The sequence below is a fragment of the Vanrija pseudolonga genome, chromosome 3 (assembly GCF_020906515.1).
Source record: "Vanrija pseudolonga chromosome 3, complete sequence".
Taxonomy (NCBI): domain Eukaryota; kingdom Fungi; phylum Basidiomycota; class Tremellomycetes; order Trichosporonales; family Trichosporonaceae; genus Vanrija; species Vanrija pseudolonga.
Genome location: NC_085851.1, coordinates 2,328,905 through 2,340,486, shown reverse-complemented (window position 1 = coordinate 2,340,486; position 11,582 = coordinate 2,328,905). Strand labels below are relative to the sequence as shown.

Genomic DNA, 11,582 nt, shown 5'->3' with positions numbered 1-11,582 from the left:
GCAGTGAAAGTGACATCAAAGCATCGACGAACGGTAACACTGCTTCTTGCATCTCGAGATCTGTGCCAGGAGTCAGTCCACCTGATTGCTGCAACACACCTTCGCTTCATCGCCTTTGAAACAGCCTTTGTTTATTAGTTTTATTGCCACTGGGCCATTGTTGTCGTCGTCGTCTCTTGTCCCTTATACCCCTCTCGCTTCACCGCTGCCTTGCCGCCGACCACATTCCCATCCCTCTTGCTTGGCCGCCAGTTGGCCACGACCTCTCGTAAACTTCGCAGTTTGGGCCATTACCGTTCCTGGGCCTCGACTCTCGCGCTCTCAAGCTGCCAGCGCAACAAGAGGCAACGACGCACACAACAACAGCTCTCCATTGCTCTCTTCATCAACAAGACAAGCACAGAGTGAGTCAAACTGCCGTCTGTGCATCAGCCAGCGCGGCGGGTCGTCTGTGCACGCGCCTCTGGCTAACCTCCCCAGTCGACACTTGTGACGCCTCCACGGTCCACCGCGTACCCCCTCCCACCGTCAACAACGCGTCGTGCGCGCAACCCAGCGCTCTACTCTACTCCACCACACACCCCCTTCGTCTCTCGCCGACATGGGGGGTGACTCCACCAGCCCCAAGGCGTCTTCGCCCAGCCAGTCAAAGGCACTCGGCGCCGGCGTCGGCGCCGGCGACGGTGACGAGACTATGGAGGTTCTGCAGGCTGCTCTCCAATCCGCCGTCGAGGCAAGACAGGCCGCCGAGAACCGCATCGACGTCCTCGAGGCCGAGCTCGCCCGCTTCAAGGACCAGCACGCCTTTGTCGCCGCCTCAAAGGAGGCCCTGATGCAGCAGCTCCGCGACGAGGTCACGCGCCGCGAGGCTGCAGAAGAAAAGTACGAAGCTGCCGAGGAGAAGATTGAGCTTCTCAGAGGCCAGGTCGAGGCTGCCCGCCGCGGGGTTATGCAGCTCCAGAAACAGGAACAGGACCGGGCGAACCGAACCTCCGCAAACAGGGTTAGCTCCCACGGGGCTGACGACGCGTATGGCGGAATCGCTGTCGAGGAGCCGACATCCCGCGCCGCCAAGCGTCAAAGCTTGTATGGACGGCGGCCTGATCCGGCGGAGCCGGTACCGCCCACCCCCGGGCTTGCTTCTTCGTCCGCCGCCGCCGCCGCCGCGACATCGCCTGCTGCGGCGCCCGCACGCGGCGGATTGAGGGAGCTGCGACTGGGCGCAGGCGCATCGTCTCTCGCGTCGCCCATCGCGTCGAGCCGCCTCGATGTGCCGACAAAAGGTGACCGTACGAGCGGATCGATCAAGTCGCCGCTCCTCTCGCCTCGGAGTCCGCTCGGATCGCCGCCCCGTGCCGTGCGGCCACCATCCCGCGACAGCGCAGGCTCAGGCTCGGGATCGGAGAAGGGCTCGCCAGCCGGCGGCAGCGGCGCAACTAGCCTCCTCGCGCCACCGACCATCGTGCCAAACAGGGTAGTCACGCCCATGACGTCCGCGCTCAACTCGCTCGCCGCTGACGTCAATGCTGCCGCGGCGCTCGAGCAGGCCCGCGACGAGGTGTCCGCGCTCCGTGCACAGCTCGAGCGCCTGGCGGTGAGATTGACCGAGAGCGAGGAAGCGCGGGACGCCAGCGAAAACTGTCTCAAGGCTCTGCGCGAATTTGTGGCTAGCGAGAACAGCACCGCTGCCGACGCCGATCTCGGTGGCATCCGCCTCCCACCACTGCCTACCGACCGCGAGGCGGACGAGGCACCAGTGCAGGAGAAGAAGGCCGCCGCCGGGTGGGGAGTGGGCGGGTTCAGCCTTTGGGGTGCAAAGGGTGCTGCCGAGGCACCCAAGCCGGCAGCACCAGAGTCGGTGTCCAACGCGTCTTCGAGGCGGCAGTCGAACGCTAGCGTCGCGATGACCCTGTCACCACCGCAGTCGGAGCCGACCCTCCCTGTCATTGAGCAGGCAATCGAGCTCGACACGGAAACCGCGTCTATCAAGTCGAGCGGCGTGGCATCTGTGGCTTCGGGCTCGAGTGCCGCGCCCACAGCCGGCGCGTCGCTCGGCCGCTCGCTGACGTCCTTCTTTGGCCGTCGCGGACGGCAGAACTCGCGCTCCGGCGCAGCGACATCGCCCCAGCCCCCCGCGCTCGTGCTCGAGCAGAGCAACCTCGCCGTGGCCGACGAGGCGGCCGAGGCGCTCGACGGCAAGGTCCTCCCGCCCATGCCGCATGAGGACATCCCCTCCAGCCTGCAGGACGAGGCGGTCGGCGCTGTTGACCGCAAGCGCTTCTCCGAGGCCGCCGAGGCCGACGTCACGCCGACTCCTACGCCTGTTGCGCCCCGCACCGTGACCGGCCCCGCCTCGGCCAACTCGCTCGACGTGGTGTCGCCCACCCCTGCCATCGTGTCGCCCACGACGCCCGTGCTCGGGCTCAACATCACGTCGGCCCCTGTCGAGTCACCTTCGCCAGGCCTCAAGCCTCTGTCCCTCTCGCCCGCGGCCCGCTCGCCGTCCCAGCTCTCCCCAGCCGGCCCTCGGCCGGCGCGCTCGCCCGCCCGCTCCGCCTCGTCCATCTCGCCCCTCCCCAGCCCGACTGCGGCCGTCATCGCCGACCTCGTCGCCGAGCCCGAGGAGGTCGAGGAGGCGGACGCCACGACGGTCGACGACGAGGCTTCCGAGCTCAACACGCCCGTCGACTCGCCCGCGCCCGAGGACCGCGCAAAGGTCGCCGAGCCGCTCGACGACGCGGGCGAGAGCGACATTGAGTCGCCGTCCAAGAACCCCCCGCCCAAGCCTGCTCGTGCGCCTGCGCGCCGCGGCGCCACGCGTTCTCGCGGATCCAGGCGCGGTTCGACGCGCCAAAACACTGCCGACCGGGTGTAATGTCTCCATGTCTCCTTGTCTCTAGTATTATAGTGAGATCTCGAGATTCATGTATCGTACTATGCTGTGGGGGTGTGGGGACTGTGCGGTGCGAGATGGTGGTGTCAGCGAGTGGGCGTCCAGGGTTGCGGCGCTCTATTCGATGCAATGATACATGACATGCTGTGACAACTGCTCTGCGCTACCCTCTAGTCCTTGTCCGTCGCCTCGCCGTCATCAGGCCCCCCAATATCGTCGAGGTACATGTCGAGGTGTCGTCTAATAATGTCCTGGGCATGTCCCTTGTCTAGCGCCGACGAATCGAGGGTGCGCCGCTGCGGTGTGAGCTATCATCAGGGTTGGCCAACTCACGACGGCAAAGTACGTCCCCTTCGTCACGAGACTGAACACGTCCTTGAACAAGCTGTGGTCGCGCAACACCCCTCTAGCTTCGAGCGCCACGAGCGCCTGCTTGCGGATCATGGCCTTGTTGTCTAGCGTTTGCTGGGGCACGCGGCGCGCCGTGCGGGGCGGGTCGGCCTCGCTCTCGACCACGACCGAGGCGGAGGGCGCGACGCTGGCCGCGCGCGGCGCGAGCGACGCGGACCGGCGGCCGAAGATGTCCTCGTCGGTATCCTTATCTGGCACCGGCTTGACGATGCGTCCGGCGCGGCGGCGCTTGTCGTCCTCGTTACCCGTCGCGCCGTCTTTCCGCGGCCGCTTCTCGCCTCTCCTACCGGGCGTCCGCCCGTCTGGCACTGCGACAGACGAGGTCGAGGCGGAGGCCGAAAGGGCCGGCGGCGGCGCGTACACTGACGACGTAGCGCGGGCCAGCGGTGGCCTGGGCCGGCGCGCCGCCTTTGTCGGGAAGAGGAGCGGCGCGCGGGGCAGTGGCTCGCCAGGACGCACCTTCCTCGGGCTGGGCACGACCGCGCGCCGGCCCACACAAAGCCGCAAGGCAGCGTCGGCGTCCCGCCGCTGCCCGTAAATGACAATAGTGGACGCCTCGACGCCCTCGTCGCCGAGCCCAACCTCGATCGCGAGCGGCGTGCGGCCGGCCAGCGTGAGCTTTGGCGCGGCGCACAGCGACGAAGCGAAGAAGGACGCGAGGAGCGGGCTCTCGACGCTGAGCTGCACGCTGTCGTCGGAATCCAGCTCGTCGTCCGCGAGCGGCAGCAGCCCCCGCACAGGGAGGTACTTCCTCCCGCGGAGCGACTCGAGCGAGAGGCACAGGTCGGCGTCGGCGAGGGCCGCGTTCGGCGTCGACGGGCGCGGCGTGGGCGGCGCGAAGGGGTCACCTGGGGCGTTGGCGTCTTTGGCAAAGTCGAGCATCGCGAAGAAGGTTATGCCTGGTATGTTAGGGGGAGGTTCAGAGGGAAGACGCACCGTCTAGCCGCCAGCCGTCGGGGCCGACTTCGAGCCCGCCCCGCCAGAGCAGTCGCCACGGCTTGCGCTGCGGCGTCGAACCCGAAGGCACTGGAGTAGAGGTCGACGGGCTGCGCAAGGGGAGGAGTGACCCGCTGCGACTGAACGACGTCTGCGAGGTCGCTTTCGCGAACGGGTTGGGCCGGGGCGACGGCGCGGTGTCGGGAGACAGGAGGGCGGCCATGGCGTCGGAAGGAAGTGGGGAGGGAGAGGCGGAGAGGAGGAAGGAGGACGGCGCCAGAGCTCACACCCGCCTGTGTGTGCCCTGCGCTCTATGTTATCAAGGATGTGAGGTAGTGACGAGGTGTGATGGGATACAATATGGTGGTGAGTTGGTGGATGTAACTCTGTTTGTGTTGTTCGCGACGCGCGATTTGAATGACGCGCCGAATTGGTTGATGCCGGCAAGGGTGGTGGCGCGAGGGGTGGTGGCGGCGGCCCGACCTCTCGAAGCGGCCATGCAATACGGCCTCAACGACGTACACTCTGCTTCTGCGCCTCTTACATGCGACTGCTATACACATGCTCCCCACGATACGAATACATGATGCATCATCTCAGCTGACAACGTTTTCTCCTCGACGCTTAGGCAACGGGCTCGATGTCCTGGGATTGTCAGCTGTCGTCCTGCTCCCTCGCACGCGTCGCTTCGCGACGCATGCTCGCGCACACCCACCTGCGTCAGGATTGTCCTGTAGCGGACAGTGCCGTTCTCAACTGCCTTGATGGCCTCGGCGGCGTCCTTCATAGGAATGACGTTGATCCAGGGCTTGACCTTCTTCTCAACAGCGAGGTCGAGCATGCGGATGACCTCGCACTTGGAGCCAATGTGGCTCGAGGCGAGGGCGGCACCGTTACCCGCGAGGGTCTGCGAGCGGATGTTGCTCAGGCCCTCGTCGGGCATGCCGACGAAGACAAACTTCTTCTCGACGTCGAGGGTCGAGAGGAGTGCGTCGATGGGCAGCTGGTTCGACGACGCGGCACACACGATGAGGTCGAACTCGCGGAAGAGGTCCTTCTCGAAGCCCGGAACCGTCGCGACGAAGCGCTTGGCGCCCATGGCGAGCGCGTCGGCCTTCTTTGCGTCGGAGCGCGAGAAGACGGTGACCTCGGCGCCGAGCGCCGCGCCGAACAGCACGGCGTAGTGGCCCAGGCCGCCGAGGCCGACGACGCCGACCTTGGAGCCCGGGCCGACATTGTTGCGCACGAGCGGCGAGAATGACGTCAGGCCGCCGCACAGCATCGACGCCGCCTCGACCGACGGGATCGAGTCGGGGATAGGGAACACGAACAGCTCCTCGGCGCGGATGTGCGTCGAGTAGCCGCCCTGGTGGTCGTGCCCGTCCGCCCACTTGGTGTTGTAGCCGTGCACGGGGGTGGGGCAGTAGTTTTCTGGCGTGCGTCAGTCGCGTGTATTCGTGCGTGCGTAGGTCGTCGGCGTCCCAAGACTGCGGCGCCGAGACGATCGGGAGACAGTGGGCCGATGGTCCGCGCGAGTGCGGCGACTACCACCGCTTCCCACCCTACTCCGCTCACTCTCCGCTGCCCCTGCTGGCCTCTCTCCTGTCCCCACGCCGGCCCTCGCTCCGCTCTCGGTCGTAGACTCACCGTTGTCATTCTTGCACCACTTGCAGTTACCGCACGAGCCGACCTGCGCGCCGACGCCGACGCGCTGGCCGACCTTGAACTGGGTGACGGCCGAGCCGACCTCGACAACACGCCCGACGACCTCGTGGCCCGTGACGACGAACTGCGTCTCCCAAGGGCCCCAGCCGCCCGAGATGGTGTGGTGGTCCGACCCGCACACACCGCAGCACTCGACGGCGACGGTCACGCGGTTGGCCTCGAGCGGCTCGAGCTCGTACGTCTTCTTCTGGAAGTTGAGGTAGTCGGATGGCGAGGTGATGGCGTAGCCGGTCGCCTGGTTGTTCTTGGGGGCGGACATGGTGGAGTTGTGGTGCTTTTGGGATGTACGTGTAGGATGCAGAGGGCAAGCAGTGTGCCGTTGTCGAGGGTGGTTTTATAGCAAGCAGCACCACCGCTCCAATCCACCGCCGTCTCTCACGAGTTGCCGTTTCCACGGCCCGCGCGGCCCGAAGCGGAGATACAACCCGGAGCGATCCCGGCAGGCCGCCCCTCCACTCTGGCGGCCCCCCACCCTGGCTGGCGGGCCGCAACGCGTTGGCTGGCTGTTCCTGCGGCGTACGCAGTAGCCCAGAGCCAAAATCCTAGACGAGGGCGCGAGGCCATGCACATCCGATACGAGAGCCATGTGGAATTCGTGGCAGAATCCTCACCGCGTGTGAAACGCCGCTCCGACCGCACCGCCGGATCGGCCACTCCCGAGTGTCCCGACACCACCACCACGACCGTGTCAACTATCATACAACACCTCCACGCAGCTCCATGCAACTCCCCACCGCTCCGTCGCCGCTATAACGGGGCTCTGCGTCGAGTCGTGCATGGTGGAGGTGGAGGCTCTCGGCTCCGGGAGCGGTATATCGCCTCCACCACCGTGATAACGCTCGGCAACCCGCAATGTGGCATTTTGCCCAACCCCGCTCGTCAATCAACACGGCATAGCATAGCACCGTACAATCTCTCTGATTCAACCCTACACTGCTCACGGCATGCGCCCGGCCCTCCGTCTCTCCATATCCACGCCTAGACCTTCTCAACGTGGTCGACATGGTCGACGTGCGACAGCTCCGGCTTGTCCTCGGCCACCTGGTGGTTGATGGCCACGTCGAACGCGTTGACGTGCGTCGTCTTGAACTTGCGCGCGGGGACCTTGCGCTCAAACAAGATGTCGAGCTCGGCGAACGTCCTACCCGTGGGCTCCGGGAGTCTGAAGTAGTGATAGAGGATGCAGAGGGCACACGAACCTGCCCAGAAGAAGCCGGCAAAGTTCTTCCAGTTCCACGCCTCGGGGTTGATCATGCGTGGCGTAAGCGTGTTGCAGATGATTGCGGCGACGTTGTATGCCGCGCGGCCGAGGGACACGGTCTTGATCTGCAGTCGACGAGTGCTCATCTCCGCAACGAGCGAGAAGGCGATCGAGCCCACCGAGATCTGATACCATGTTGCCCAGACCAGCATAAGCGACCCGGTCGCCATGGAGCGGTCGTACGCCTTGCGGTCGGGAATGAGGCCCATGAAGCCAAGGACTAATAGCGTGACGCACAGGCCGCAGAGACCAGTGATGAACAGCCTTCGGCGACCGACACCGAGCGACATGATGACCCAACCGACGATGGTGCCGACGACGTTAATGGCGTACTGGCCCATGGCGAACTTGTATCCAATGGTACCGACTAGTCCGGCCTGCTCGAAGAAGTAGGTCGAGTAGTTGCTGAACGTGTTGCCCGAGAAGTTCTGCGTAGCCCAGAGCATGCACACGATCTCCGTGCGGCGCAGGTCGGTGCCCTTGAAGCAGTCGAGGTAGGACGAGCCCGAGGTGATGTCCTTCTCGAGCTCGGTCGTGTGGCGCATCATGTCGATTGTCTCGTCTAGATCAAAGTTTGAATCGGCTTTCGACGAAGTCAACCGCGACAGGCTCTTCTTCGCTTCTTCAAGCTTGCCGTGTCGCACCAGCCACCACGGCGACTCGGGCGCGAAAAAGACACCGATGAGGAGAGGCGGGTACCACATCCACATGAGGCCGTATGGGATGCGGTAGGCCCACTGGTCCTCGCGCTTGAACATGGCCATGATGACGCCGACGCCGATGAGCTAGGAGTGTCAGTCGTTGTATCTAGGGGGAAGCACCCACCTGTCCCCATCCCCAGCAGATGTTGCCATAAGTCGTGAGGTAACCGCGGAGAGCGACGGGGCAGACCTCGGACGCGTACGAGATGGCGATGGACTGGAACACGCCCCATGGAATGCCGGCAAGGATCTCGCCAACAAGCAGCACCTGGACGCTGGGTGCGCAGAAGAAAATGGTCGTCACGGCCGCGAGGAAGACGAGGCAGCCCATAATGACGGGGCGGTAGCCGTACCGCTCGGTAAAGTAGCCGTTGACTGGTGTCATTAGCGCGCGCACGAGACCTGCGACGTACCAATGAGACCGAGGATCTGACCGCACTGTGCGCCGTTGGCCAGCGACGTCTGCCACTTGGCTGATACCTGGTACCCGTGCTCTGGGCCCGTGTAGTGGCCGTACTTGCGGTTGAAGGGCGGGAAGGCGTCTAGGGGAGGCGGTTAGCTGCACGTCGCGCTCACGAGTCGCTGGCATTACCCACAGAAGTTTCCGATCTACGCGGCGGCGCATCAGCTGTGTCCCAGCGAGCCGACATCCCACTCACAAGCGACACGTCGTACCCCTCCATCGCACACAAACTCGAGATGAGCATCGACCACATGATAGCCTTGGGGTAGAGCTTGATGCCCTGCCAGAGTGTCATGGCATGCTCCTTGTCTGTTTCGCGTGAGCGAGCCTACCTCGCGACACACACGCACCAGTCGCCGCTGCGGCGTTGACAAACATGTTGCTCGACGTGTTCTTCATGTGCTCGCCGTCCTGCAGGACGACGCCGCCGCCGGTAGCTCCGCCGCCCATGGTGTGTGCTGTGTGGGTGTGGTGGTGTGATGTGCAGACCGCGAGAGTGAGGAAACGAGGGGACCCGCGGAGCACGCCGTTATTAAGCCGTTTACCGTGGCCAAAACAAAGGTCAGGCAGGTCAGGTGGTTTCCGTCGTCACGACGGACTGAGCTGCGTTTGGGCCTGGTGTACCTTGCTCGACCGGCTCCACCCCGCAACCACCTGCCAACTCCGGCCAGGCCGTCGTGCCTCCGATCTCGCCCCGCGACCGGCTCTGCATCGCAGCGAGCAGCTCTGGTGGTCGGGTCGCGCTAGCGCGCTAGATCGGGACCCAAGTATTGGGAAGCGCGCCGCCGTGGAGCCAGCAGTCGAGTGGTGGGTGGGTGGGTGGGTCAAGCGAATGCCGTCGCTATCCGCTTGGCGCGTAGTGGAATTGTGGGGCTGACCCTGGGCCGTGTGACACGAGGCGGGGTAACTCTGGGCCATTTTGCCTGTGGTCCGGAGCGGGTCTTGCGTCAGCAAGTCAGCCAACCGAACCGAGTCTGTTTCTGTTGCAAGGAGTCTCTGCATGGCTGCTCTCACCGAGGTGAGTGGACGCCGCCGTCAGTGAGTCACGCCGACCGCCGCCCACCTTGCCGCGAGCACGCCGACGCCACTGACGCCACAGTATCACGCGCGTGTACGTGCGTCCACAATGAGACGCCGCTCGCTTACCGCCCTGCACTACTACGTTATTGACACAGTTCAGCTCAGTCGATCGGACACGACCCCGCTCACACTCGCTCGTCCGACACACCGCCGACGCGGTACAACACGGGCATGCAGTACGGCCGTCTCCCGAAGGCTGGCTGGCGCGATACCCAGCCAACACCCCCTGTGCCGCTTGTGCCGGGCTACACCCGCGCATCTGGGACCATGTGACACGGTCCACAGCCACGTTAATAGGCACACCGTCGATCCGCCGCACATGTCCGGTATCGGACTTGGATCGGCCGCGGGTCGTGTGTGGCTATTATCGTCGAGCGTTGTCCGGAGCGGCTGACGTTGCTGACCCGCATGACTGGCGGGTCAAGGGCTGCGGCGCATCACTGGTGCGCTGGGCCACCGCGAGCGAACACCGGGGCAACGCCGGGGCCTCGGGCCGTGTGTGGAGTCGCTCCGCCCCGGCGCCTGGAATTGCTCGGTACTCCTGTCTGGCTCTGGACCGGCACTCCGGCAAGTATGCGGTGGGCTATCTGATCGGGTAGGCCGGACCGAGGGAACATATGAGCTCGGTCCGGGAGGGCCTATCTGACACGGTGACTCGCTGTGTGGTGTGTGGCGACCAAGTCCGTGGCGGATCCACCGGCTGAGAGCGCCGTAGTGGCAACGGACGCATGGGCCGTGCTGTTGATTCCTGGGAAAGTCTCAGAATATGCTGTTGAACACAAGGAAGGGTTGTTAGTCCCTGTCCAGTCGGAGTGCAGTCCGGAGCACCGGGTGTGGCTCCACGAGACTCCGGCTCCCACGATCCCTTACCCCCCGAACGGAGGCTGCCATCACACCTCGGCCATATCGACCCTCTGGCCTTGCTTCACCTCACGTCCCGAACAACTTCTTGCCTTGCTGTTGCAACAATGATACCCAACACTTCAGTGCGCATTTTTCAAGGCCACCAGAAGTCTCGCCTTGCCCAACACAATTATGCCACTCCAACAGCACCCTGCAACCACTGCCTGCCATTGGCATAATGGTCAGGAGAGGAAACGAAGCTTAGAGCGATTGGCTGGTAACCATTCCTAACAGTAGCCGTGGACAACTCACACGAACCCGCCAGAGTCCGAACACACTGAAAAATCCATCGAACCTTTATCCCTACAACATCATGTACATTCCCACGACCGCCATCGCTGCCACAGCAGCAGGAACAGCCGCCATCGCCGTGGGTTGAGCCCCGCTGGGCTTGGTTTTCGAAGGGCGCTAGCACCCGCTGACCCAGTAGTGGGCGACGCGGTTGCTGCCGAGTTGAAAGCGTATGTCCGCCAGGATGACACACTCATCGCTCGTGCGGGATCGGTTGGGAGAGGAAACTCGGTGTAGAGCGGTACGCTGTTGAACGTCACCTTGAGGGCGGCGCAGCCTGTTGAATTTCCGTCGAGCTCTGTACGGGCCCTGGTGGCGGCCGAGGCATACGACGAGAAACCTGTGGCACCCCACCGATCACTATAAATCTACCCACTGGTGTCCAGTGCTTTCTTACTACACAAACTGTCTACTACATCTTGCTTCCTACGACAGAACATACAGTCCCACCGCAGCAGCTGCTGCTGCAGCGGCAGCGGGTGCGGCAGCCACCATTGTAGGCCGAGCGCCACTCAACGCCGTGACCTTGGCAGTGCTACCGCTGCCCGCCCTGCTTGACGCGGATGTCGACGACGGGATGCCGAACGTCGTCGTGAGGCTGACCGAGAGCGCCAGTTCCGTGTTGCTAGGGAGAGGGAACGTCGTGTACAGTGGCTGACTGCTGACGGTCTCCTGGAGGAAGGAGCATCCCGTTGCGATATCGTCCAGCAGATGGCGGGCCGAGGTGGCAGAGGCAGCCTTGAGCCACCAGTCCCATACGGTCGCGGCGGAGATGAGGCGGCATTGGTAACACTTTGCGAGCTGGGCATACTTTGCACCCCCGTTCTTTTGTGGAGTCAGTGCGGCTCCGACATGTCTACTCACGCCACAGAAGTACTGTAGATATTGGCACCCATGCACTGAGGCGTTTCCCGCGCT

General features: G+C 64.2%; 5 protein-coding genes across 5 annotated transcripts; 2 read left to right on the top strand and 3 right to left on the bottom strand.

Moving 5' to 3' along the window:
- Positions 1-601: 601 nt before the first annotated feature.
- Positions 602-2,875, top strand: LOC62_03G004492 (uncharacterized protein; the record flags this gene model as incomplete). The annotated part of the gene is made up of 1 exon (XM_062771010.1): positions 602-2,875. One exon carries the CDS (start codon positions 602-604, stop codon positions 2,873-2,875), a length of 2,274 nt encoding a protein of 757 aa, XP_062626994.1.
- Positions 2,876-3,009: 134 nt separating this feature from the next.
- On the bottom strand, positions 3,010-4,603 carry LOC62_03G004491 (uncharacterized protein). The gene is made up of 3 exons (XM_062771009.1): positions 4,241-4,603; positions 3,227-4,203; positions 3,010-3,189 (listed from the first exon to the last, which is right to left on the bottom strand). The coding sequence occupies exons 1-3, from the start codon at positions 4,461-4,463 to the stop codon at positions 3,064-3,066; spliced, it is 1,326 nt and encodes a 441-aa protein (XP_062626993.1). The 5' UTR covers positions 4,464-4,603; the 3' UTR covers positions 3,010-3,063.
- A 211-nt stretch (positions 4,604-4,814) lies between these two features.
- ADH6_2 (NADP-dependent alcohol dehydrogenase 6) lies at positions 4,815-6,258 on the bottom strand. The gene is made up of 3 exons (XM_062771008.1): positions 5,888-6,258; positions 4,956-5,671; positions 4,815-4,885 (listed from the first exon to the last, which is right to left on the bottom strand). The coding sequence occupies exons 1-3, from the start codon at positions 6,222-6,224 to the stop codon at positions 4,865-4,867; spliced, it is 1,074 nt and encodes a 357-aa protein (XP_062626992.1). The 5' UTR covers positions 6,225-6,258; the 3' UTR covers positions 4,815-4,864.
- Positions 6,259-6,943: 685 nt separating this feature from the next.
- On the bottom strand, positions 6,944-8,970 carry MAL11_0 (General alpha-glucoside permease; the record flags this gene model as incomplete). The annotated part of the gene is made up of 5 exons (XM_062771007.1): positions 8,741-8,970; positions 8,583-8,699; positions 8,341-8,469; positions 8,052-8,302; positions 6,944-8,011 (listed from the first exon to the last, which is right to left on the bottom strand). Exons 1-5 carry the CDS (start codon positions 8,838-8,840, stop codon positions 6,944-6,946), a joined length of 1,665 nt encoding a protein of 554 aa, XP_062626991.1. The 5' UTR covers positions 8,841-8,970.
- A 420-nt stretch (positions 8,971-9,390) lies between these two features.
- LOC62_03G004488 (uncharacterized protein) lies at positions 9,391-9,743 on the top strand (the record flags this gene model as incomplete). The annotated part of the gene is made up of 3 exons (XM_062771006.1): positions 9,391-9,408; positions 9,490-9,505; positions 9,571-9,743. The coding sequence occupies 3 exons, from the start codon at positions 9,391-9,393 to the stop codon at positions 9,741-9,743; spliced, it is 207 nt and encodes a 68-aa protein (XP_062626990.1).
- Positions 9,744-11,582: the final 1,839 nt, after the last annotated feature.